Consider the following 27,444-nt stretch of genomic DNA (forward strand, 5'->3'; position numbering starts at 1 on the left):
CACTGGAGTCTAACTGTCAGACAGAAAAAGGACAGAAGAGCAGAAGACAGATAAACAGGAGAGTGATACAGAATCACTCTAAAACACAGGGGCTAAACTGATAATGTTCATTCCAACCCACAGTCAGCAGTTATTCTGCAGTGGTCTGTTCAAACTTGAGAGTCGATCAACAAAATGAAGACTGAGGTTACGTTAGCTCTGATTGGTAGATGACTAGCAGGACATAACCTGGATTCACTATCTTCCAAACTGACAGTGTTTACTTGTTGTCATGTTAGCCTATAGATACGTAGGAGCACTGGGCTAACATATGGATGGTTTGCTTGATGTCACGTTTCAAACTGTATCGCCATGTAACTGTACTGATAAATACCTTACCTCAGCGCATTGTATCCAGTAAAAAGTTGTCTTAAACAAAAAAAAAAATGTTTTGATCTGATCTCTGTTTAATTCAAAAACAAAGACACAACTCGCTAAAAATAATTTACGACAGTGTGCGGAGACTCCGGGCCACAAGGTGGCGAGGGAGTGCAATTAAAACAGATCCTCCTCATAGCATCTTTAATTAAATAATGTAAAAAACAAAGTAGTTTGAACTTTGAAAGAGAGCTGCTGTAGTTTGTGTGATATTGTGTTAAGTTCATGTGAGCCTTTTTTTTTGTTTACCTTGAATTTGCATCACAAGTTTTGTAGGCCATAACAGACCATTAAAAACAACACAAACAGCCTGTCAGCGTTGATGCGGCTTACAGCTCAGGAACAATGAGGTTCAGAGACTTCAACCTTTAGAAACAGCAGCATTTACAAGCAGTAGAAGTCTGTAGCATTGATCTCTGATATGTAGCGTGTAAACCATCTCAGGTTTGTGTTTTTACCTGTGTGGCTCTTGGACACTAAATAATTCTCCTCCAAAGAATCCAATCTTTAACTCTCTGTTTTTTTTTGTGTGTTTCTGCTTGGTTTGATTTCTATTTTTTCTGTGTGTGTTGCTTTTATTCCCCTATAAAGATTGTTCATCTGCTGTAAATAACTCTGCGTGTTTATCCATAAACCCATGACGAAGAAACAAACATCCTCTGGAAGTTTTCCTCCAGTTTTTGTGAAACTTACAGGCTCCTCCAGTGAAGGATGAATATGTGTTTTTAATGCATCCAGTCCTTTGTAACTGCTGACAGGTAATCTGAGGGAGCCTTGTTGTTTTGTTTCCCTCTTTTTGTTCACGCTGTTTGTGAGGCAGCAGCTCAACAAGCACTTATTTTAAGAAGCCTGCTGCAGGATGTTCAGATTTAAGGGGAAGTGAGCAGGTGAATTATTGATGGTCTCTCACATTCCCCTGAATGAGGATGGTCACATTTCATTCCTCACGCGTTGCTGCTTTCCTGATTACAGCCATGAAGGGTCACTAACAGTGCTGTATGAAGGGATATTCAGCATTATTATGATGCAAAGTGTGTGTGTGTGTGCAGAAAGAGCCTCTGGACGACTCCGGCTGGACCATTAAGAACGTCCTGTCCCTGCCAATCGTCAACAAGAAAGAGGAGATCGTGGGAGTGGCCACGTTCTATAATAGGAAAGATGGGAAACCCTTTGATGAAATGGATGAAACACTGATGGAGGTAAAGGCTCTGTTTGTGTGTGTGTGTGTGTGTGTGTGTGTGTGAGCAGCACTGAGTCACTGGTTTATAAATACACTCAGGCCATTCAGAGCGTCTGCATTATTTATCTCTGGGCCCTGAGGCTTTTTACTGAAGTTCCTCTCTCTGCCTCGCTCCTCAGGATTCATTTTAAATACACAACATGACAGCTTGATCCTCCTCTGCTGCTCCCAAATCAAAGCATTTAGAAACACGAACCATATTCTAACTTTTGAATTGGATTTGGTTTAAATTTACTGCAGCCCCACCTTCACCAAAATGTTCTTCGAAGAGTTTTTAGGATTGATGTTTTTACGGATTGAGTGTGACAGTGTTTACAAACACACACACACACACACACAGGGGGAAAGTATCTGCTTGTTATAATCAAAAAACAATTATCATGTCATATTATCATGTCTTTCATTACTGAGTTAGACTTAAAGAGGGGGTATCATGATTTTTCTAGGCTTAGTTAGTCTGTCCCTCAGGCGCCTCCATGGCATCTTCACATGATTAATCTGACACTGGTTTTAAAAAACTCTTTTAGCTGCTGTCCCTTTAAGGCTCAAACCCCCTTCGCTCTGATTGGCCAAGCTAGGGGCAAAGCTGTGGGTACACCTTGGTATTTGAGGCTCACAACTCCAACATGTCAGGAAAGTTTTTATCACCATTTTGTGCAGATCTGATACTATTTTTAGGGCAGAGGTTTCAAAATCTGCCCAAATTTAGGAACATCCAAAATTATTACTTTCTATTTATTTTTTAAAATGGGAAAACAGAGTACCCTCTCTTTAATGTGAAAAATAAAGAAAAAAAACAGATGGATATGGTAGAATGTTGAGGTTTATACTTCCTTGCTCTTTTTCTCTGTTTTACATGTTGATCTAATCTAATCTAAACCTTTCAACAGAAAAGAAAAAAACATATGAATAACAGTTAAAATAAGAAGTTGTTTTTGTTTTTTCTGTTTTTCTTTTGTTTTATAGAAATGAGCACTTATGTTTGTGGATCATTTTGCTTTTCCTCTTACTATCAGAAAGAATAAATGGAAAGTTAAAAGAGATACTGGCTGACAGTATTTTAATGAGAGAAGGGGCAGATCCAATAAGACTTTTTTCTTCTTTCAGCTCATTTTTATTCATTTGAGATATTGTTTTTATATTGTATACACATTTTTTATGCCAACATGAATGAAAAAAAGAACAACCAAACATGTCAAGAAGTTAATAAACCTGTGTTAAAAGGTTATCTCCACCAGCTGGAGCAGGGACGGGCTATTACTGTCCATGAGCTGCCACCAGAATGGTGTTAGAGGCCGCACCAACAACATCATGAACAGGGTGATTCACTCATTGGCTGCCGGCCATTTTCAGAGCATCTTGAACAATCTTTCAAGACCCAAATAAAATTGTTTTCTATGACTTTGTAAACACTAAAACTACCCAAGAAGAGTGGACTCTCTTCTTTTGTGTCTTTCTTCCTGTTTTTGATCCAAAAAACAGACAAAACATACTTTTTTTTTATCCCGTTGGTCTTGGGTGCTCCATCCTTTGCTCCTCTCACGATCACGCCGCTCTTTCTCGCTGAACTACCTCGACACATCCTCAGTTGGAGCGTGAGCTGCCTGAAATTTTCTGACTTGCAGCGTCTCGCTATGTCTCTGTCATCTCTCATCTTCTCCTCATATCCATGCTGAGCTCTCATCCAAAGAGCACACCGCTCTCACCCTCAGTAGTTTACGAGCAGGATTCTGATTGACAAGCTCCGCCAGACCCCGCCTCTCCCTGCTGAAAAAAACACAATTTACTTATGTAGGCGCAGATGGTTGCAATCTAACTATGGCAACAAACAAGGACATTCTAATATTGGCCAGTTGAAAAAAACGTTTTTTACAGATTTTTACAGATCTTCTTTTTTTCATGTATTCATTTGACTAGTCGTGCACTACAATTTTGTAATGTCCTAGAATTCAAATTCTTTATTTGGGGAACTTCAGCAGATATGAGATAAAATGCAATTAATTAGATTAATTGATTACAAATCCTGTAATTAACTAGATTATTTTTTTTAATTGCCTGACAGCACTTGTTCTAATTTATGATTGACCTTATACGAGCGAGACAGGGGTGCCTAAAGGACCACATGTGGCTAGAGGATCATAACTCTAATTTCCTTTCTCTTTCCATGTGGCCCCTGCATCCAGTCCCTGACCCAGTTCCTGGGCTGGTCCATGCTGAATCCGGACACCTACGACAAAATGAACAAACTGGAGAACAGAAAGGACATTTTCCAGGACATGGTCATGTACCATGTGAAGTGTCGTAAGGATGAAATCCAGCACATCCTGGTGGGTAAATAAATGAGATTCATTACATAATCCTCCACTTCCAGGATGAATCTTTAATCAGAGCCCGCTTAAAGGCTGCTGTTAAGACCACGCTTTGGATCCAAGCGTCCACGCAGACCATATTTTCTGTTTTCAGTCCTGATTGAATGCTCTTTATATTTTTCAGAAGTATTTTCTTCTGTTTAACTGAAACTCAGGTGGATTAGCAGAGCTGTTGAAGGAAGAAGGAGACAGACATGTTTCTAACCTGTGTATTTTTCCTTTACTATCAGTTTGGACAAAATCAAACCATTCTGCTTCAAACCAGTCGCTTTGATTGTGTGATATAAACCGAGATGAGCATCATTTATAAGCTGAAATAAACTGTCAGGATTTCTATGAGGTGATTTGTCAGCGGGCAGAGGGAGAGGAAGAGAAAGAGGACAAAAGCAGGGAGCTGACCTGCTTTGACCTCAGATCAGGAGTCTGGTGATTGATGCTGAAGCATTTCATCCAAGGTGAGAGTTGATAACGTGTGTTTTCCCCAGAATACCAGAGAGAGGTGGGGGAAGGAGCCGGATGAGTGCGAGGAGGAGGAGCTCCAAGAGATTCTGGTAAACAAGACGGAGAATCATCCCACCTGAAGTAAATATCCTGAGAGAAGGAGACGTTTTTATTTGAAGAAGAGGCAGCAGATGTGACGATTTAACCAACGTCTGAAAACTATGATTTAACCAATTCCACAAATTTAACCTCTGACTTTTTCATGACACTTCACTGTTTCTTCTACCTCCTACTTCCTTTATGTGTTTTTTCTCTGTCCACAGTCAGAAGTCCTTCCAAACTCTAAGAAATCTGAAATCTTTGAGTTTCACTTCTGTGACTTCGACCACACTGAGCTGGATCTGGTGAAATGTGGCATCAAGATGTATTACGAGCTGAAAGTGGTGGACAAGTTTCACATTCCCAGAGAGGTGGGTTGTTGGTTTCCTCTGTAAGATTTTCTCTAAATAAGGAAAGATTTGAAAGATTATTTTTAGGGCTGTCACTTTAACAAATTAATTAGATTAATTAAGTACAACACAAATTGGCTGCCAGACATTTTCAGGGTATCTTAAACAATCTTTCAAGACCCAAATAAAATTGTTTTTTATGACTATGTAAACACCAAAACTACCTAAGAAGAGTGGACGCTCTTCTTTTGTGTCCCTCTTCCTGTTTTTGATCTGAAAAACAGAAAAAACATACTTTTTCTGATTGCGTTCAGCTTGGGTGCTCCATTCTTTGATCCTCTCCATGATCTCCGTCGTCTTTTCTCCTGATTGCGCCGCTCTTTCTCTCTGATCTACCGCGACACATCCTCAGTTGGAGCGTGAGCTACCTGAACTTTCCTGACTTGCAGCGTCTCGCTATCTTCTCATCTCTCATCTTCTCCTCTTATCCATGCTGAGCTCTCATCCAAAGAGCACACTGCTCTTACCCACAGTAGTTTATGAGCAGGATTTTGATTGACAAGCTCTGACAGACTCCGCCGCCCCCTGCTGAAAAACATGATTTACTTCTATAAACACAGTAAACAGCTACAATTGAATTGATGTCTATTGATGTCAATGGCAACAAACATGGATATTTTAAAGGTCCCATATTCTCCTCCTTTTCTGCAGTTTAATATGGATCATTGATGTCTTCATGAAATGGCAGTAACATGTTTTGGTCCAAAAAGCCAATAAATCAAGCACAGCAGCATTGTTTCCAGGCTCTCATAGCCCCTCTGTTCAGAACGCTCTGATTTAGTGGGCGTGGCCTTCATATGTAAATGAGCCACCGCTGATACCGCCCCGCTCTTCTGCGTCACTGAGAGCGGCACCACGAGCTCCGAGTGCACAATGTTTAGAAAACAGCGAAGCTCATTTACAGTAACATAACAGGCTAAAACAACAGGCTAACTGCAGCTACAGTTAGCATCCTGACGCTAACACAGAGACAGGGGGGACACTGAGGAAAAGCTCTTACATCTGCTCCACAGCACACAGCATTTAAAATACTCACATTTCCAGGGTCCCAGGTTTGTTGGCGGATGGTTGGTAATGCGCCTGGATTCAGGACCAGTCTGTTCACTAGCCCTCTGTTGGACTGTCCAAAGTTGGAAAAGCAGTCGGCCGTGAAGTGATTGGCACACATATGCACAGTTTTACTGAGTGTAGCTGGAATATTTCATTGATAAATGAACTCTAGCCACTTAGTCTTGTCTTCTTCTGAGATGGGAGGCTTGTGCATGGAACTAAGTGGCTGTTTACAGCCAAAAACAAAGCAGTGATGGCTCTTCAACTTTGGCATTCTCCTCCAGCGGGGAGGGGAGTGGGCAGGGAGGGGGTTCAGGGGTATCTGCTCCGGTGGACCAATCAGGTCAGACTTGCTCCTGATTGGTCAAAAAAGGGAATCGCTGACGTCGGCAAATCCCTAAAATCCAAACAGCTCGTTTTAAGTCAGGATTTTACATTCACAAGCTCTACTAAGTACACATTTTGTCATTAAATATCACATTTTGTGGGCTGGGAGGAAAGCCAAAGACCCACAAATTTCACTAAAAGACTTAAAGTGATTTTTTTTATCATATGGGACCTTTAACATTAGCCAGTTGAAGGACCCATACATGCGCCGCTGATCAAACCAAACAAAGCCAAGGTGACAACAGAAATGGAGATGAAGATTGCGAGTGAGGCTAGCAAATTTTTGCTCAGGCCTTTGAATGGCAAGTTTATTTTTTGTATCATTATACAATTTAAAATTTTTTGGACAAGATGCCCCGACTTAAGTTTTATTTAATCATGAATAAAAATGTGTATTCACAAATCTTCTCTCCTTTGTATTCACTTGATTAGTCATGCACTACAATTAAAGAGTGAGACAGACCAACAGCTCAAACCCGGCATGTCCAAAATCAGACTCAGTGTGCACAAACCAAACCAAAGTCAATCTCATTTCGTCTCACTAAGCTAGATTTAGATTGTGCATAGGCTACTCGTCCAAAGCTAAAGCGCAAATGTAAACACAACAGGTGAAAAGCAAGTGGATGGAGCGATGAAGCTGTTAAGCAGAGCTTTGCTGCTTTATACTCCTCTCTTCTCGACTCAGGCTTGTTTTTGTATTTCTGGAAGAGTCTGTGATGCATAAAAGCAGGTATATTCAGACACCTACTCCCTCCACAGAAACCGAGTATACCGAGATGTAAGAACACATCTGACAGAGCCAACCTCCTGCTGTGAGGTGCATGTGTGAAAGGCAGTGAAAACATCAGAGCCTGAATGTCCTGAGACGATCTGGATAAAGTCAGGAGTTTATGTGTTTAAAGGCTCAAAGTCTGCTTTTCATATGGAGGTTTCCCCCACACCAGAGATGAGAGAGAAACGAGGTTCAAAGGCAGGAGGCTGGAGCTGCTTTTACTGAGACACAATCACAGACAGTCTGATAACTGATATGTTTATACAATTTATTTACACGCAGCTCAAATCTTCACTCAGCCAATCACAGGGCAGCAACTCTGCAGAAGTTAGTCATGTAGTCATGGTGGAGACAAGCTGCTGAAGCTCAAAGTGAGCATCAGAATGGAGAAGAAAGGAGATCAATGAGACTTTTTTGGTCCCAAAATGAGAAATTACCCACTGAGCATCAGTTATTGGAGACAAAATGTTTTACTACCAGAGGTCAGAGGAGAACAGACTGATTGGTTGAAGATGAGAGACAACTCAGAAATCCAACACAGACAATAAACTTGAGAGAGTTTGGAGACCTCTCGGCAGATTGTGATATCAGCTTGCTTCCGGTGGTCCAAAAGTTGAACCTCTTCTTCTTCTTCTACCATATTTTCATGTCACTTACCTCATTCCTAAATGGTTACTCTTGTGCTAAAAACTTTGAAACAGTCTTTTTATTTTTTATTTTCTAATATATATATATATATATATATATATATATATATATATATATATATATATATATATATATATATATATATATATGTAATAGATTTTATATTAGGGCTCTTAAATTTGTAATTGATTGTTATTGAGCTGCCACTTATTTTCTTTTTTTTTTCAATCCTTCTTTGTTGTGTTTTGGACGTTTTTTTTTTTTTTCCTTTATTTTTTCTTTTTAATTTATGCTTGTATGAGTGGACCCCGGGAGTGGTCACTACTCAAGTTGTGACTGATAGGGATCCAAATAAACAATAGACATTAAACTCTATGTACATAACTATGAACTGGCAGCCACATTGCTTTTTTCTTTTCTTTTCTTTTCTTTTCTTGTCTTTTCTTTTCTTTTGTTTTCTTTTCTTTTCTTTTCTTTTCTTGTCTTTTCTTTTCTTGTCTTTTCTTTTCTTTTCTTTTCTTTTCTATTCTTTTCTTTTCTTTTTTTCTGTTCTTTTGTGTGTGTATGTGTCCTGTATATTTGTGCTTTTGTTTATTTGTGTATTTGGTCAAAATGTGTTCTTGGGTATTCTAAAACCAATATGTTGAACTTTGTTAATTGAAAAATTGAAAATCTGTAAATAAGAAAAATAAGATAAATTAAAATGAAAAAATAAAATAAAATAAAAAATAATAAATCAGATTAAATTAAATTAAATCAAATTAAATTAAATATAAAAAAAAAGTTATATATATATCCAACCCAGGTTCTGGGCTACAGCAGCAAAAGACCACACCGGGTGACTCTCCTGTCAGCTAAGAACAGGAAACTGAGGCTACAATTCACACAGCAACACCAAAACTGGACAATAGAAGATTGGAAAAAGTTGCCTGATCTTTTAAATCTCGATTTCTGCTCCACATTCAGATGTCAGGATTAAGATTTGGAGGAAACAACATGAAAGCATGGATCCATCCTGATATCAGCAGTGTCACAAAGTTCAGATCATCTCAGACTGCTTTCTTGAACATGATGATGAGTTCACTGGACCTCGGTGGCCTCCACAGTCACCAGATCTCAGATTGTAGAGCACATGTGGGATGTGGAGGAATGGGAGATTCTCATTACAGATGTTCAGCCACAACTCTGCAGTGGCTGTGAAGCTATTATATCAGTATCAACCAAAAAACTCTGACGATGAATCTCTGCCACCAAGAATTCAGGGAAAAGGGAGTCCAACGAGGTTATAAATCAGGACAACAGACTTAATCAAACATAAGATCATGTAACTATGAATAAATCAGTTTTATTTGAGTATAAATTGGTGAAATATTTGTCTGTGTGTGTTTCAGGTCCTGGTGAAGTTCATGTACTCTCTCAGTAAAGGCTACAGGAAAATCACCTACCACAACTGGAGACACGGCTTCAACGTTGGACAGACCATGTTCACCCTGCTCATGGTGAGACACCACGAATCTGCTTCCTCCAGCTGCTGAGTCTGACACAAAAACCTTTTCTTCAACTCTTCTCTTCCTCCTCCTCATTTCCCAACATCTTTCATCTCCTCTCCTCCTCCGCCTCCTCCTTCTTCCTTTAAATCAGTATTAAACATGATTTTCTTCCTCGTTCAGTCCATGTGATGTGGAACGAGCTGTGTGTGTGTGAAAATGCATGTTGTTATTTTGATCTGTGTGTGTGAATTGGAGAGATAATGAAGTGTGTCTTCCAAGAAATGGGAGTCAGCGTTGCTTGAACTGGTCATTAATAAAGAAACCAGTATGTTCTTGTTGTTTGGATGGAAACTGATCCTCCTGGGAGACTCAGTCAGCCTGCATGCGTTTCTGTGTTGTGTCACTTAATGCGAGACTGAACCAATAAATCATGAGTGCAGACAAATCTCATCTCCTTTCTGTGATACACATGTGTTTTTTTATTTCTGTTTGTGTTGTCAGACAGGTGATCTGAAGCGTTACTACACAGACCTGGAGTGTATGGCGATGGTGACCGCTGGCTTCTGCCACGATATCGACCACAGAGGAACCAACAACCTGTACCAGATGAAGTAAGAGCGGCTGGGATGCCTAGCACGTGGTTTAATCAGTCATAGAGGTGCTCAATGACCGTGTAAGCTGAGGGTGTGGTTTCTTTGATAAAGACGATAGTGAAACTGTCCACAGCTTTTTTAATGTAAACTGGAAACAGGCAAACTGTGGAGCTGAGCCCCAGCTGCAAACCTCTGCCCCTCAAAGCATCCACCTGTCAGTCAGTTAAACCCTGCCCCCAAAGAGCTGCAAAGACCAACAAAATCTGTTTGGATCGGAGCTCAACAACACCAGTTATAACAAGGTTGGCTTATTGTGCCATTCCTCACGTCCAGGAGTTCCTAAAGTTTTCAATCCACGGCCTCCTGCCATAAGAATAAATCAACAGAACAATCAAAAAGCAGACAACAGGTATAAAAAGCCCTAAAATACCTAACTGATAAGATGTGTTCAGTTAAGGTCATGCTGATTAGCCCCTCTGAAATTATTTTTTCAAAAATGTCCTAAGTTGCTGTTAAAAACCAAAAGCTAACGGGGTCAAACTAGAAAACCAGTGAGAGGCTGATGTGTACCTCTCAAGAGCCCAGAACAACGACCAAACTACGCAAGTTCTGGACTTAGCCGAGTCAGGACTTATCGAAAAGTGTGAAAGAAGACGGTCACCTGAGCCTGATGCTCCAGAAACAGACTGCTGTGAAGAACCCAGGTCAAGAAAAACTCCATTAGTACCAGTTTTAGCTTCCCCTAATATGTCCCCCCAAAAAAGTGATGATATGTTCTGCTGTGTGTACATTTCATTGACAAAATATGCGCTAGAATTCCTTCATCTTTTGTCCAGAATCAGCTACCTATCACTTCCTTCTCATTCATCCCCACAGCATCTCAGCGCTGTAACACAGTCAGACGCTGAGCGTCTTCTGACTTCAGTTGGGAAGCGTAGAGTGGGTTGTTCCACTGTGGAAAATGGGTGGTCATTGGATAAACGCTGGGCTTTGTCCCGCCCATCGGACGCTCAGCGTCTCTGGGGGTCTATGAGGCAGTGGGCTGGCCTGGACACTCGGCTTCTGCATGATGATTGGATGATCTGTCTGAGGCTGAATCCCTTTTTGATTGACAGTGAAATGAGCCAGTCAGCGATCTTGAAGTATAACCCTCCACCAGAGCATCTTCTGAGTTGTTTTGGACTGATCCGGAGGCTTTATCGATCCCCAGCAAGTTTACCTTTCTTAAAAACGGCGAGTGTTCAGAGAACACTGGTAAAATCACTGGAAAAAACACCTGGTTGGTACAACAGAGTCACAGATCATTTTCTCGAAAAGGAACGGAGGGTAGAATTTGCGTTTAATTAAATGAACAAATTTATGTTTGTCTTTGTTTTTTTTGTTTTTTAATCAAATTTTACTTCTGTTTTTGTTTTAGTTTATAATTTTAAATCAACAGAAAAAAAGGCCTTCGTAAATACTTTTTGGTTTTGGAAGAAATTCACAACCCCCCCTTTCCTTTTGACACCTGGGGAATCCCACTTCTGAATTGGCTTCACTTTTCTACACCAGAGGTTGCAGCTTGACTGGAAAACACGTAATTCCCTTTAGTCTTGACTAAAGTTAGATTAAAGTTCTGGACTTTTGGAGAGCTTGTTCTGAACACAAAGATCTCAAAAGGTAGGGATGTGTGCAAAGGTTTGGAATTGTTTTGGGGTCAATATGAAAGTGATTTATGAAATCGTCCTTTGACATATGCACTGACCACAGAAAACAACTGATAATCTTCCGCGTAATGTGATATGTTATCTATACTTAATGATATTTCTCTTTAAAATAAGATATAAGTACCTATTGAGCTCCTGTGTCTCACACATTACACTGATGGTGTGTGTGTAGCCTATAGAAATAAAGCAGTAAGAGGTCAATGAGAGAAATATGCTGCTTCCTTCCTGTTGCTGTGACCCAGTTTCTCTGTCTCTGGTTCTGAAATCACAGGTTTGATATTTCTTCAGGTCTTTAATTGACTCAAAGTGACAGCGGCCACTCCTCCCGTGTACAGACGAGCTGACCTCAGCTCTTTAGGTGAAGGTAACATTGCACGCGGCGAACATCAATGAGCCGATATTGACCAGATACACCTCCAGCTGCTCTGCTCCACCTGCTGATTGATGAGCTAATGAGAGCCGCCATTAGCCGCAGACACAGCAGGCCAGGCCCACCCTGGGTTTAACATGCATGATTTATCACAGCAGAACCTCCCCGACATGCTGTGTGTGTGTGTGTGTGTGTGTGTGTGTGTGTGTGTGTGTGTGTGTGTGTGTGTGTGTGTGTGTGTGTGTGTGTGTGTGTGTGTGTGTGTGTGTGTGTGTTCCCAGGTCTGGTAATCCTCTGGCTAAACTTCATGGCTCCTCCATCTTGGAAAGACACCATCTGGAGTTTGGGAAGACGCTGCTGAGAGATGAAGTATGCTACAGTTCCCTCCTCTCACTGTCACACACACACACACACACACACACACACACACACACACACACACACACACACACACACACACACACACACACACACACACACACACACACACACACATATTATATATAGACAGCAGTGGGTTACAGGTTATTTCAGAATGCTACTTCTTAGCTTCCTGATTGGGTTGAGCACCACATCAATCTACAGCTCTTCTAGGTTTCTATGGCAACACCACGCCGGCTGACAGAGTTTAGTAGTGAAAAGAGAGATCTGTGTTTTCCTCTGCTGAAATTTCTGTGATTAATTTTGTAGTCATGGTGGACACTGGAGTCTTACTGTCAGACAGAAAAAGGACAGAAGAGCAGAAGAAAGATAAACATGAGAGAGATAGAGCACGAGATAAAGGCTAACACAGGGGCTAAACTGTTTGTGCTAATGTTGATTCCAACCCACAGTCAGCAGTTATTCTGCAGTGGTCTGTTCAAACTTGAGAGTCTATCAATAAAACAAAGAGTGAGGTTACGTTAGCTCTGATTGGGAGATGATTAGCAGGACATAACCAGGATTCACTAACGTTACACATTATGGACTTGTGTCAAAATATAAACAGCTGCTAAACCACTTAAAACTGACTGTGTTACTTGTTGTTACATTAGCCTACAGATACATCAGAGCACCAGGCTAACATCTGTTACATTTGCTTGATGTCACGTTTCAAACCGTATTGCTTTGTAACTGTACTGATAAATACCTTACCTCGGTACCCTGTCATTTACAACAGTGTGTGAAGACTCCAGGCCAGAAGGGGGCGAGGGAGTGCAATTAAAACAGATCCTCCTCATAGAATCTTTAATTAAATAATGTAAAAAACAAAGTAGTTTGAAGTTCAAAAGAAGAGCTGCTATAGTTTGTTTGAGATTGAGTTTAATCCATGTGTGAAAAAGACCCAAAGTATGGAAGTAGGCCATAACGGACCATTAAAAAACAACACAAACAGCCTGTCAGCGTTGATGCAGCTTACAGCTCAGGAACAATAAGGTTCAGAGACTTCAACCTTTAGAAACAGGAGCATTTACAAGCAGTAGAAGTCTGTAGCATTGATCTCTGATATGTAGCGTGTAAAGCATCTCAGGTTTGTGTTTTTACCTGTGTGGCTCCTGGACACTAAATAATTCTCCTCCAAAGAATCCAATCTTTAACTCTCTGTTCTTTTTGTGTGTTTCTGCTTGGTTTGATTTCTATTTTTTTTATGTATGTGTTGCTTTTGTTCCCCTGTAAAGATTGTTCATCTGCTGTAAATAACTGCACTGATTTATCCAGAAACCCATGATGAAGAAACATACATCCTCTGGAAGTTTTCCTCCACTTTTGGTAGATGGTAGATGCTTGGTAGATGACTGGCAGGACATGGCTAACCAGGATTTACTAACGTTATACATTACAGACATGCCTTAGAGCTCGGGGCTGTCAGCTTTGCCAAATATAAACAGCTACTAATCTACTTACAAACTGACAGTGTTTACTTGTTGTCATGTCAGCCTATACGTCAGATATGTCACAGCACAGTGCTGCCGATAGCGCTACATATAGCCGGCTTCTACAACATCTGCTTGATGTTACGTTTCAAACCATATCTTTTTGTAACTGTACTGATAAATACCTTACCCTGGCGTGTTGTATCCAGTAAAAGGTTGTCTTGCACAACACTCACCTTGCACCTTGCTAAAAGTAATTAACGACAGTGTGTGTGAGACTCCGGGCCAGAAGGTGGTGAGGCAGTCCAGTTAAAACAGATCCTACTCATGGCATCTTTAAACAGTCTTCTTCATTATCCTCAGGTAGCCTCGATAGTCAAAATTGAACGAAGATGGTAAAATCTAAAACATTTTTGACCTCTCCTGTTTTGAATGGCCTTTTTAACAATTTGATTTGTAAAACATCTCTTCAATTCTATATCCATCAGTTCTTGTTTGAGTTTCCTCTTGTTCCTGATGTACAACAGCTTTAAGATGAGATATTTTCTTTTTAAGTATTTTTTTCGGGTGTTTTATACCTTTAATTAAAGAGGAAAGGACAGTGGATAGTGTAGGAAACTGGGTGAGATTGGGAAATGAAATGCAGGAAACAGGCTACAGACTGGATTTGACAAAAGATGAGAAATGTTTGATGCATTTTCTTAAGTTTCTGGGTTTTGTTGTTCGTTGATGTTCTTATCCTCTCTTGTTTTTCAGTCTTTGAACATTTATCAGAATCTGAACCGTCGTCAACACGACCTCGTCATCCACCTGATGGACATCGCCATCATCGCCACTGACCTGGCTCTCTACTTCAAGTCAGTCAAAACTTTTTGACTTAAAACAAAACAAAACTTCTGAACTTCTGAGTAATTCTATTTTTACCACAACTCAGACATGTTGATGAAAGAAAAAATGAGATCCCTGACGTCTCAGCGATCAAATGATGCCTTTGAGTCAGCTCAGAGAAGAGTTCTCTGTTCAGGTCTACAGGATCACCAAAGTACCCTCCTACCCACCAACCCACACTACTTTACTGTAACATCAGACAATAACAGGCAGCACGGTGTGTTTTCATGCACAGCAAACTTGACTAAAGCTAAATGACGTGTCTGTTTGGTAACCCACCCACGTACTCCAAAACAAAACCAGGCGAAAACCTGGAGCTGGTTTTGTTGGAGTTTTCTGAATCACCCTCTCCAAATGAGCTGACAAAACAAGTGAAGGAGGAAAGAATATGGTGTAAAACCAAACTGAAGTGCTTCGTGTCCACAGGAAGAGGACGATGTTCCAGAAAATCGTGGACCAGTCCAAGACCTACGAGAGCTGGAATGACTGGACCAAATACATGATGCTGGAGACCACACGCAAAGAGATCGTGATGTAAGCTCAGACTCAGAAAGTTAAAAACCAACGCATACACAGGCGCTGATTCCTCTCATGTGTTGCTTCCAGGGCCATGATGATGACTGCGTGCGACCTCTCCGCCATCGCCAAACCCTGGGAGATCCAGAGCAAGGTACACACCTGTGTGGTCCTGGTGCAGGGTCCCCTCATACGTCACAGCGGGGGGTCTGAAAATGTCTCTCCAGCTGTTCGCGGTAATAAGAGACACACTCAGTGATAAAGTGCCGTGAGAAAGACATTTTGTCATCAGAGCCATTCCTCTCAGCGGCGTTCAGTGGTGACTCCTGACGCTCTCATGTATCAAAAGCTACTTTGTGCTTTTCATTCCTCTCATCACCGCCTGGCAGGCTCAAGTGTGTTATTTCTCTAAAGCATGTAATAGTCGCGTCGCCATAAAGCCCGCACATACAGGAGTATAAATATATACAGAAAGCATTTCGAGCTGTTAGAAAGCTGCTGCTGGAGGTCATTTTTTACCTTTATACGTCTGGCATTCAAAGCAAACATATACTTTCCTTCAAAACACCTTCCTGTTTACACATATACACTCAAAAAGACTCCATTAAAGTCTCATATCATATAAAACCAGCCAGGAGTGCAGGTTATTTCCATCCTCTGAGATGTGCCTCTTAAAGGGACAGGTTGAGTAAATCTGGAGACTTGGGAAACCATGTGATTCCACTCATTTTAAAAGCTCAAAAATGGAAATAATTTACCATATCATAAATATAAACAGAAACTTCAAATAAAAGCTCCAGGTGGAACTCTGCGTCAAGGAGTTACAAGTCAGGTTTAGGTCGAACTACAAGGTCAGAGACACACTGATTTGTCTTCTTGATTCACATATTGAGTCATAAAAAGCCTATGCTGGAAAAAAAGTGAACTAAAACAATCAGAGCAACAAAGCCGCATTTCATGTCTTCAATCAAAGCTTCCATGTTGCTGTAGATATTTCCTGATTGGTCAGTTCACCTCAGACAAAATATCGATATAATTTGATTTGATTTAAATGCCTAGATGTCAGTTAAGTGAGAAGTAGAAAAACACAAATAATTAGAGTTTCTGCTGACAGTTTTTAAATATTTACTTCTATGCCCATGTAAATATATGTAGTCTGTCAACTCACATTTTTGAGCAATAAAACAACCCAAACATTGGACTTAAAGCTAAAGGAGCCTGCTTTACACTGCTGCTTGCTTTGATAGCCAGTATAGACTGTATAAAACATGGACGTAGTTTTGCCGACGTCACCTGTCTGTTTCTGAAACGGAAAATGAAGCACATTGGCTATAGCGGCCATATTGGTAGTGGCAAGGGCTTCGCCTACAGCCATAGGGCGCCTGTCAGTCACGTGACCCTCAGCTGTGCCTCTTATTGGTGGAGTTCGGGATCTTAATATCATCTGAACGGCCGAGTTAGAAAAAAATTCACCCCCTGTACCGTGGGTGCTGATAGTAAAATTAGTGACTCAGACAGGAGACGTTTTTTGAACCAGGCTGTAAAAAGGTTAATATCTCCTTTGAAAACAGTTTTTTTTTTTGGCTTGGTGTGTTTGTGACTTCCGGAAACAGCCTCAAGCGAACACTCGAGAAACAGCAGACTTTAGCACTTCTTCATTCTCATGTTCCCAGACCGGAGGTTGCCGCTTGGTGGCCAGTTTGTTGTTATTTGGCTAGGAGGTTTTCTAAATTGTTATTAAATTGGCAGGAAAATATTGCAAAGCATTGATTTTTCAAAAATTTTACCTCCCTCTATTTTTCAGCAACCTCTTAAAACAGTCTTGCCAGAGACCTTCACGCCACTGCTGCTGGAATACACAAAATACCAATCCAAAAACAGAGAAAGGCAAACAAACAGAGGTCCAGAGACAATTGGTTTAGCTGATTTGTATGAAATTAGCTTATTTATTTTAACATTAAAGGATGAAATATGCAGTTAAAAGAATAGTTTTGGATTTGGAAGGCAATTCATGGCCCGACCCAACTTTGATACAACTGAACTGGACTTAGTCACCCTCGTTAGTTGGCACCTGAAACACCCGTCCATCCATCTTCTGCTGTTCCAGCTGTCTAAAGGCCCATTTATACCAAGCGGCAACCTCCGGTCTAAGAATATGAGACAAAGCTGAAGAGCTAAAATCTGCTGCTTCTAGAGCCTCTGCTTGAGGCTGGCTCCAGAAGTACTGGAAGTCACAAACACACCAAGCCAAAAAAAGTTTTCAAAGCAGAAATGAACCTATTTACAGCCTGGTTCAAAAAAGTTTTCTCCTGTCTGAGTCACTAATTTTACTATCAGCACCCACTGTAGGGGGGTGAATTTTTTTCTAACTGGGCAGTTCAGAGGATATTATGATCGCAAGCTCGTCCAATCAGAGGTACAGCTCAGGGTCACGTGACCGACAGGCACCCTGTAGCTGTACGCGGAGCCCTTGCAACTCCCAACATGGCCACCGATAGCCGATGTGCTTCATTTTCTGTTTCAGAAACAGACAGGTGACGTCAGGGAGACTACGTCCATGTTTTATACAGTCTATGATATAGACTCAACGTTACATACGGATACGGACAGAGCCCTGTGTCTGTGCTCATTTTGTCTGTATTTCTGCACATTTCCATGAAGCTCAGGGATATGGACCAAACAGAGCAGTACCACCAGAAACTGTGGGGGCAGTGTTGCTGTTACTGCCTGAAACGTAGCTCTAGTGACACACGAAAAAGAAATAACAATGGCTGAAATTTCAGGATGTATTTAAGTGCCTCATTGACCACCACTCCCACATTGCTGCCTCCGATATTGTGTTTTATGTATTAGATGCATATACAATACCTTCTCCACTTTTGCCATGCATGTTTTTGAATTTCATTGTCATAAACTTTTGACTCTGGGCTGCCCCCCCTGGTGGATGTATTAACTACAATGCCAATGTAAAGGAAGTATGGAAGTATGAAAGCAGGGACAATGATTTGCTATCATGCCTTAACACCTTACAACCAGGATGTAAACAGGCATAAACGACCTTTTCTTCCTGGCCCTGTAGACTGACTTTAAGTTCTTGTTATTTGCTAAATTGGAGACATTCTTGGGATATTTCTGCAGGTGTGAAAGCTGCAGCATCCTCTTTCTCTCCCGTATGAACACATAAAAAAACAAACTGTTCCTTTACTCCTCCTGCATTGCACAACTGTTGCCAATTAGGATATCCCACATTTTATTTTTGGTGCATCTTGTTGCTCTTGTTAGATTTCACCTTTATGTGCACCTGGTGAGTCAGCTCTACATCCCACACACTGTCAGATCAGCTCCTGCAGCGGCCTGCCTCCTGCAGACTGCGCTCTAAAAGTGGTCTGATGACTAACGCGTCCTTTTAAAGGTGAACTCCAGCCTGAGAACGGTCATAATGTATCGTGGCTGACATTAAACATCACAAACTTTGGTTAGGGAGATTGTTACGCGCAGAGAGCTGCAGATACTTAAACTGAGTATGAGCAGTCGGCGGTGAATGAGTCCCATAAAATGATCTGAAGTTCAGGTAAACACGTTTTTTTATGCTTTAACATGCAGCTCTTATTTGGGATGTTATAAAGAAACAATCGCTCAACCTGCTTCATTCCTGATGAGATATTTCTCTGACATTTTTATGGCGCATTTCATTTTCTACAGTTTCTTCCCACGCACGCTGAATCTCTTTTCTCCAGGCGGCAGCAGCCTCGTGTGATTGTTCCCCCTAAAAACAGGCTGGATGACTAACTCTTTCTAAAACGAGGCTTCAACCCTGAATTCACAGATTATTCATCACAGCTCATGTTGCTCCATTTTAGGTCTGTGAGAGCTGACAAAACAGCCTTTCATTTCATCAGGACACAAAGCTGAAACTGCCGTGTGATCAGTGAATAAGAGACTCATTTATGGGGCGATGTGAAAGCTTTCTGTGAGGTTTTATTAAACAACGCGAACAGAGATCCCTGACACGGAGAGCAGCTCCATGGAGACTGTTGTTGTCCTCAGGGACAGTTTCAGCTGAAGAGGTGTTTCTGAAATGACGACTCTTAATTTGTCAGCTGAGAGAAACACGTTCAAACTTTTTGAGCTGCTGTTATAAAATGTTAATTGATCCAAACAAGCAACTTTAAGATGACATACTGGAATTCAGGATCTGGTTCATTTTTTTCTGGATGAAAGATAATGTAGTGATTTGTTGTCAGTGATCTAACTGCAGCTAAAGCAGCCATCACATTGCTTCATATTGTTAGATATAAGAATCAGACACGCTTTATTTCCCCTGGAGGGAAATCTGGTGGTTACAACTGCTCCTCTGTCAGAAATATGGGAGTTCGACAAACAAGGTCCAAAAATCATGGTATTGAGTTATGCACAACTAGCATTACAGCTTTGCAAAACTCAGTTCCGTGCATTTTGGACCCTGAAAGACAGGCTGGTTATGTACTCAGAGAGATGATGAGAAATTGCTGAATTTTTGGAATTTTAAGTATGCTTTCTTACCCTACCCTAGGTGGCGCTGTCAGTGGCTGCAGAGTTCTGGGAGCAGGGAGACCTGGAGAGGACTGTCCTGGAGCAACAACCCATCGTAAGGACAAACAGCGCGATGTTGGAAATTTTAGGAATACGTTTTTTTGTTTTAGAAACAGTGGTGCCTTGACTTATAAGTTTAATTTGTTCCGTATGGATTTATTTTCCCCATTGAAATGAATTGAAATGCTGTTAATCTGTACCATAACACGCCCCATCCCTTCCAAAAAAAAAAAAAAAAATGCAGCCACTTTCTGACAGGCTCAACTTTTCTTTGAAAAATTACAATTTGAAATTTATCCTTTAAAAAATCTGTTTTAAAGAGAAATATCATAACATTTTGTCACTTCACCCTAATTTTGTTATTTTTTGTTGTCTTTGTTTTTGTGAAAGAGGCCAAGTTTGGCAATTTTTCACCTGTTGCTAAAAGAGGTATGACTCATTCAACCTAATTTTATACCCCCAGAACTAATTTGGGGAAAAACTGTAGATTTTTGTCTTTTTTTTAACCGTGGTTAATGTTGCTGGTCTTACAGTCTATAATACACGGAAAGTTGAGGCAGCGCAGCCCATTGATGCATTAGAGTGATAATCTTTGGCTGATAACATAGAGAGCCATTGGACCAAAATTTTATCAAATATTAAATGATCAAAAAGCAACTAAATCTGCTTTGAAACATACAAAGTAACATTACTTTATCCATAACTGAATAGGAATAGTTATTTACTAACTTTAGAAATTTAAGGTCCACACAAAATTAAAATTTCGGCTCCGTCCCTGATACGTACAAAAAAAATCTTCTTGCACTTGATGGCAGCACCTGCAGCCAAATAACTTGTAGCACTTTGTTGCACTAACTTTCACTTCTGTCTAAATTCTTGTTTGTGTTGTATGACTTTGGACATAAGCATCTGCTAAAAGAAAACTGTAGAATTGTACAATAAAATGAACTGCAATAAACTGGTTTTATTCAGTATAATGTAGCATTCACTTGGAGATCAGACGACTTGAAGTTGCTGACGGAAGTGGAGGAGAAAAGCTGAATTGTGTAACTGAATCTGATTCACTGATTTTTTCCTCCTTTCACCACACTTTCCTCACTTTCAGCTACAGAAGTTTTTGAAGAAAAAAATGGGTCCATTGAGATCTCCTTCATCCTCCTTCTCAGAATGTCTTGAAAATGTGTTGGGCAGGTATCTTTAAATAGCACTGTCCCACGCCCAACTTTTTCTGGGTGTTTTTTTTTAACAAAGTTTGAAGTTTTGGTAAATTACTGTAAGCACAAATGTGAGCAGAACTCTGATGCTTTCTAAAACTGTGAGGTCTCCGAAGGTCTTAAATCTTAAATTTAGCTCCCAACTTAAAGTAAAAAAGCAGGCAAGAAAAGACTCGTACCTCAAAAAACGTGTTAGTTGGGACACTTGTAAGTCAAGGTATCGCTGTTCGAATGTGGTATGACTGCTCTGTTTGGTCTAACATGTAGCTTTGCTGCTTTTCAGTTTCAGAAAGTGGAAGTTAAGCTGGTAGAAAACCTGCTTCTGTAGCATCAACATATGCTTTGATAAGTTAAAAAGTAGAGCTGAAGTCACAAGAAACGTCAATGCTTTACTTTACTTCACTGTGAATAGACTGTAAGCTTTAGCATTGAAGTTTTGTTGTAGTTTTGCTAACACAGTCTGTGACAGTAATGCAACTAAAACTGAATGTTGTGTCCGTACATGGAAAAAAAAAATGCTTCAAAATCACCAAAGGTCTGACCAAAAGTGGTGTGCTTGGCTAGAAAGTCCAATATAATTAAAATAAAACAGTACAAAATTACCTTTATTTTTCTCAAACATTGGGATAAAAGTGACGTATGGGTTATTTAGAACTCTAAATAAACTGATGAATAAATAAAATGGTCTATCTCTGCTGCAAAAACAGCATGATGCTGAACAAACTGATGTCAACATGTATAAAGGTAAAGAAAATGTAAGCTATTCTTCTGTATGGATTTCTGTTTTAACCTCCCCGTATTTTTTAAACTAGAACTGAAATGATTTCCTCATATTTTTAATAATAATTTGCATTAATGTGTCTTTCATTCTCAGTCAAACTCCCCCAAACAGAACCAGAGTGTCTCAAACTTTCTCCTGCCCTCCAGTTTCTTTCTGAATCATTTTGTGCTGAGCAGCTAAAGTTCGAGCGGAGAGGAGGGAGGATTTAGTGGGTGGACAGGAATGATGGGAAATAAGGCAGGACGAGCCTCTCCTTAGGGCTTTAATTCAGGATGGAGAGCAGGAAGGACACGATGAGAAAGAGAGAGTCAAGAGGAGAAAATGAAAAGACGGATTTAGCTCCCTGTGGCGGCCGCGCGGAGCCATGTTCAGGCCATTATGTGAAGCACTGAAACAGAAAGAGCGGGCACTGTGGCCCTAACCCAGCCGAGCGTCCCCTCCCCTGGCTCCCTCTGTGTCCCCTCTCTCTGTTTCCTTCCCTCCTTGTGTCCTTGAGACACTTGAAGTGTGAGAAGCACTTCGCTCTGCTCTGAACTTAATAGCATCTGTGTCAGCAGGGAGAGCGTTTCATTTGATCAGTTTGTATTTCCCAGCAGTCGACTCTGTGGCTCGCTGTGGTCGCACGAGAAAAAAAACATTTAGCAGAGGTTGAAACACCTGAACGGTTTCCATCAGGAGACGTAGGTGGACAATTGTGCCAGCAATTACAGCCAGCATCAACTTCCTGTCAGCTCAGACAGGTTCGGTCCTCTGTGCTGACAGGGACACATTATAGACCTGAACGTGGTCTTCAGATGTGGATCTAACGTGACGAATAACATGCCTCTGTGTGATGCTTTTAGGAGACTTTTCTTGTTTCAAACTTTTCTTTCTGTCTCACTACAGTTTGAAGGGATAGTTTCTCAGTCAGTGAGCACAGAGGGTTTTGGTACATGTTCTGCTGCACAGGCTGAACAGGAGAAGAGACAGAGCCACAATAACGGGACTCACGCTCTGAGCCTCAGTCGTGTTTTCTGAAACCAGAGTGATGAAATCAAAGCTCACCTGTCCCTCAGGTGTCACTTGATACCAGATGATGTTTGGTCAGTTTTCTGCAGCCTAAACATCAGCAAACTCTGCTTCTGACCAAGGAAAATATTTTCCATTAGGGGGCGGTATAGAGAAAATATGTCAGGATTTGGATTTTATCATTCAGACCATTTTGACTTGCAAAAAGCATTTTTAGCCCCACATGTTACTGTTATTAGAAAATCTAGTCCGAGGCCAAATGAATAGCCAGATTAACTTGTTAGAAAAAGCTCAGTTAAAGCTGCTATGAGGAGGATCTGTTTTAACTGGACTACCTCGCCACCTTCTGGCCCGGAGTCTCACACACACACTGTTTTAAAGACATGGCTAACCAGGTGTGTGTTTGTTTTGGAAAAAAAAAAAGATAATCATGACAACTTGGTGCTGGATACAACATGACAAGGTAAAGTATTAACAGTACAGTTACGTAGCGCTGTTATTTGAAACGTGACAACAAGCAAACTTTTTAAGTTTGAACCGTACGTCAGCAGCTGACTATATGTAGCGCTACTAGCAGCCCAGGGCTACAACGTATCTGTAGGCTAGCATGACAACAAGTAAACTGTCACTACCAAGTCATCTACCAATCAGAGCTAACATAACCTCACTCTTCATTTTATTGATAGACTCTCAAGTTTGAACAGACCACTGCAGATTAACTGCTGACTGTGGGTTGGAGTCAACATTAGCACAAACAGTTTAGCCCTTATTTTAGCTTTTAGCTCAGGCTGTATCACTCTCCTGTTTGGCTTCTTTCTGCTCTTCTGTCCTTTTCCTGTCAGACAGTTTGGCTCCAGTGTCCACCATCACTACAAAACTAATCACAGAAATCATTTTTAGCAGAGAAAAACACAGATCTCTCTTCTCTCTACTAAACTTTGTCAGCCGGCGTGGTGTTGTCATTGAAACTCAGACAATCAGTAAATCAATCTGGTCCCAATCAGGAAGCTGAGAAGTAGCATTTCTACATAACCAATATTGGCGCTGATAATCTCATTTTAAAGTATGGATTATGATCAGGTATGTATCTAAAAGGGAGACTTTTTCAATATCACTAAGAAACTCTTCACAGCCCCTTTAAAGGGATATTATTGTCCCAAACACCCTTGAGGAGTGGGACAAAGTTTGATTCAGCAGAGTTGATTGAATTCATCCACATCAAACAGTCAAAGATCCAGAGTTTTTCTGTAGAGAAATGACAAAAAGCCACAGCACAGAGAATATCCTTTAGTATTGCAAGTAATCCTCCTAAGATCTTAAATACCATCCCCCAGTTGGAAAAAAGACAGAAATGATGCCTGAACTACTTAAAAAATAAATTCTTAAAAATCGTACAGTGGAGAAGTTAAAACGTACATCTTTAGTTTCTTTTATTGAAATATTATTCTTATTACAAAAAAAACTTGACAAGCAAATTTTTCTTGACTTATTGATTGATTTTTTTCTTACTCTGTACAGGCAATTAATCATAAAATGAAATGTTTTTCTGGACCTGTCAGGTAAAAGTAGCTCATATTTTATCTCTATTGTGGTTGTCTTTTTAATTGTGTTTTTCAATTACTGTAAAGTGTCCTTGAGTGTTCTGAAAGGCGCTTTCAAATAAAATACATTATTATTATTATTATTATTATTATTATTATTATTATTATTATTATTATTTTTATTGTTATTATTATTATAATTATTATTATTATTATTATTATTATTATTATTATTATTATTATTATTATTATTATTATTATTATTATTATTGTTGTTATGTCTAATGGTCAATATTAACCAAAAAATTAATATTTTAATTGTGTGCTTCACTCTGGCAACTGGTCCATTAACAAAAAGCTTGAAAATAATGATGATAAAAAAGTAAATAAATCACAGTTTTTATTCCAAACTCAAAACATAACAGATAAAAAAGAAGTTATGTGCTTTCATAAATTACAGAAATACTGGCTGGAGTATTTTGATTCAATTTTAGTTGCAAATTTAATAAAAAATGAATAATTTTGTGTGCAAATAATGATAATTATATGTTAGAGTCAAACTTTAATATGATGATGTTTGACGTTTTTTCTAAACTTTTATCTGCTCTGAGCCGTCCTGTGTTTGTCCCTCTTCATGAAGAGTAACGCTGTTCACTTCCTGTCTCTCTCCTTCAGCCAATGATGGACAGGAACAAAGCAGACGAGCTGCCCAAGCTGCAGTGTGGTTTCATTGACTTTGTTTGCTCCTTTGTGTACAAGGTGAGACCTTACACACACACACACACACACACACACACACACACACACACACACACACACACACACACACACACACACACACAGAAAACTCCCCTCCTGTGTTGACTCTCCTCCTCTCTTGTGTCTCAGGAGTTCAGTCGTTTCCACGTGGAGATCACCCCGATGCTGGACCGCCTGCTCAACAACAGGAAGGAGTGGAACGCCCTGAAAGAGGAGCACGAGGCCAAGATGGCCGCGCTGGAGGAGGCCAAAAAAGCCAAGGAGGAGGCTCAGAAAGGAGGTGGCAGACGAGGTGGGAGAAGTTTCCATGTGTCTGTTTTATGTAATTACCTCTGAGGTTGGAGGTCGATGCGAGCGTAAAATTTATGCAGACGTCATAAACACAAAAAAGAGAAAGTTCTGCACACTTTTCATTTTCATCCACAGAGAAATAACTTTTTTTTCTGTTCTTCCTTCCTCCTGCAGCGAGTGCAGCACCGTCTCAGTCGAAGACTTGTGCTCTCAGCTAAGGATGCTACAGTGGCTCATCGTAGTCCAGCTCTGGGCTACCTCAAAGATTAAGATATTTAGTTTATTCTGGGCTGATGTTTTGATTTTATCGCTTTGGTTGGTTGTCCTTTGTTACTGTTTTATTAATAGATCACCTGGTTTTAGGCTCCATCTGACATTTAAGGATAACCATAAAACCGTTACCTTTGGCATTTCTTCTTCTTCTGTCTTTCTGTAACATGCTGGAGTTTGTTGGTGTTTGCATTAAAAATTTGAGTATCTAGAGAAGTTAGCAAAAATATTCAGATAATTAGTTTGAAAAATGATCTTAAATGTCAGTAATGATGGAAGCTTAACAGCCATGGTTTTGTGTTTAATCACTACATGAACCATCTATAATATTAAGATTTGAGAGGAAATGTATGAAGAGTCTGGAGGGTCACGCCAAGCTCCAGTCAGAGGATCCGAAAGAAACCATGTTTTGTTTTTCTAACCAGGAAAATAAATACTCATTGTTGCTTTTAAGTGTCTTCATCCTTCATTCACGTGATTACCGGCCTAAAGACCCTGTTGATCCTGGTTCCATCCTTATGGAGTCGGTGTACTTGCAGTCAGACATGCTCAGTTCGTACCTTAAAGGAAACCTTGCAGGTCTTCTTCCACACTGTGAAGTAGTGGTGTCTAAACCCATTGCAGGGAATTATCACCACCTACTGTCTGAAGCCGTGTTTCCACCAAGCAGCCCGGTTTAGATCATAGACTGTAAAAAATGTCATCTCGTCATCTCTGTCATCTTGCTCGGCTCGAAGTGAGGTTGCCACAAAAACTGCTCCCCCTGGTGGCTGGCTGCAGTATAGGTAAAACAAATCCATCTCCCCAGTCATTACAGATGAGCTGTGGTCAAACTTTAAAAAAATTAATACACCTCATAGAAATTTTTCTCACGTCTGATTGTTGTGGTGATTTGAAGATATCATTTGGCTGTCTTGTATTCAAATCCTCTTTTTCCCGAAAAGTTTTGATTTCATTAGTTATGAGAGGTTCAAAACAAGGCATTACGCCACATTAAACGATGATTGACAGCTGACATTCTCATGTATATATTTCAGGGATTGTAAAATATGTCGAGAGGTAGAGTCAAGAAGCGATTAGGGATTAGAAAGAAGAAACAAATATATTATTTTTGTCACCCAGCTCCACTGCTGCCAATGGCTGCGCCTGTGATGGGGGAATTTTGGCTTCAAAACCGTACAACTGTAAATGGTGGAGCCACGCTGTCCACTCTGTGTACAGTCTATGGTTTAGATCAGTTTGGTTTGGTTCGGGTTGGATCAGTTAAGCCTGGTCCTGTTTGTGTTTCCACAGCCAACTGTGCCCCCTCATGGTAGGGGGCATGTAAAGGCTGATTTAAGCTTGACGAGCTCACGGCTTTGTGCCTTGATGACGACTCAGACCTGGGGTATCAGTTTCACTATCACCTCAGGGGACTGTTTGGTGTTTTGTGCAAGCTCACACTGCAAGCAGACCACCTCACCAACCGTTCATGCGGAAAATTCTTCACTCAGAAATTTCTAACCTGCCAGACGGAGACGCGCAGACAAGATGGCAAAAGAATGGGATCTCCTAATGGTTAAAGTGCAGAAATACAGGAATCTGTATGACTCTTTACACAGAGATCACTGTGATAACGGAGTGGTAAATAATTCATGGTGTGAAATTGTGGCCACTCTCAGCAGAGAAGAGAAATCGGTTAAAAGAACCTGGAAAAATCTCCGAGACAGATATGTCATGTTGTAAACAAAGGCAAACTTCTTTGACTCTCGTTCAGTAC

At 40.4% G+C, this 27,444-nt stretch overlaps 1 protein-coding gene across 2 annotated transcripts in view; it reads left to right on the forward strand.

Moving 5' to 3' along the window:
* Window positions 1-26,054, forward strand: part of pde6a (phosphodiesterase 6A, cGMP-specific, rod, alpha) — a 74,060-nt gene extending 48,006 nt beyond the window's left edge. For both annotated transcript variants that reach the window (XM_074673821.1, XM_074673820.1), the window contains 14 exons: window positions 1,467-1,616; window positions 3,841-3,984; window positions 4,512-4,577; window positions 4,791-4,937; window positions 9,225-9,332; window positions 9,825-9,934; window positions 12,274-12,361; window positions 14,602-14,702; window positions 15,160-15,267; window positions 15,340-15,403; window positions 19,802-19,876; window positions 25,041-25,124; window positions 25,254-25,416; window positions 25,590-26,054. In XM_074673821.1, coding sequence (XP_074529922.1) covers window positions 1,467-1,616; window positions 3,841-3,984; window positions 4,512-4,577; window positions 4,791-4,937; window positions 9,225-9,332; window positions 9,825-9,934; window positions 12,274-12,361; window positions 14,602-14,702; window positions 15,160-15,267; window positions 15,340-15,403; window positions 19,802-19,876; window positions 25,041-25,124; window positions 25,254-25,416; window positions 25,590-25,633 — 1,452 coding nt within the window. In that variant the 3' untranslated portion in view covers window positions 25,634-26,054. The remainder of the gene's footprint in view (window positions 1-1,466; window positions 1,617-3,840; window positions 3,985-4,511; window positions 4,578-4,790; window positions 4,938-9,224; window positions 9,333-9,824; window positions 9,935-12,273; window positions 12,362-14,601; window positions 14,703-15,159; window positions 15,268-15,339; window positions 15,404-19,801; window positions 19,877-25,040; window positions 25,125-25,253; window positions 25,417-25,589) is intronic.
* The last annotated feature ends 1,390 nt before the right edge of the window (window positions 26,055-27,444 follow it).

The sequence above is a fragment of the Halichoeres trimaculatus genome, unplaced genomic scaffold (assembly GCF_033239565.1).
Source record: "Halichoeres trimaculatus isolate MK-OKI-2021-1 unplaced genomic scaffold, fHalTri1.1 fHalTri1_scaffold_7, whole genome shotgun sequence".
In the NCBI taxonomy this organism is placed as follows: domain Eukaryota; kingdom Metazoa; phylum Chordata; class Actinopteri; order Labriformes; family Labridae; genus Halichoeres; species Halichoeres trimaculatus.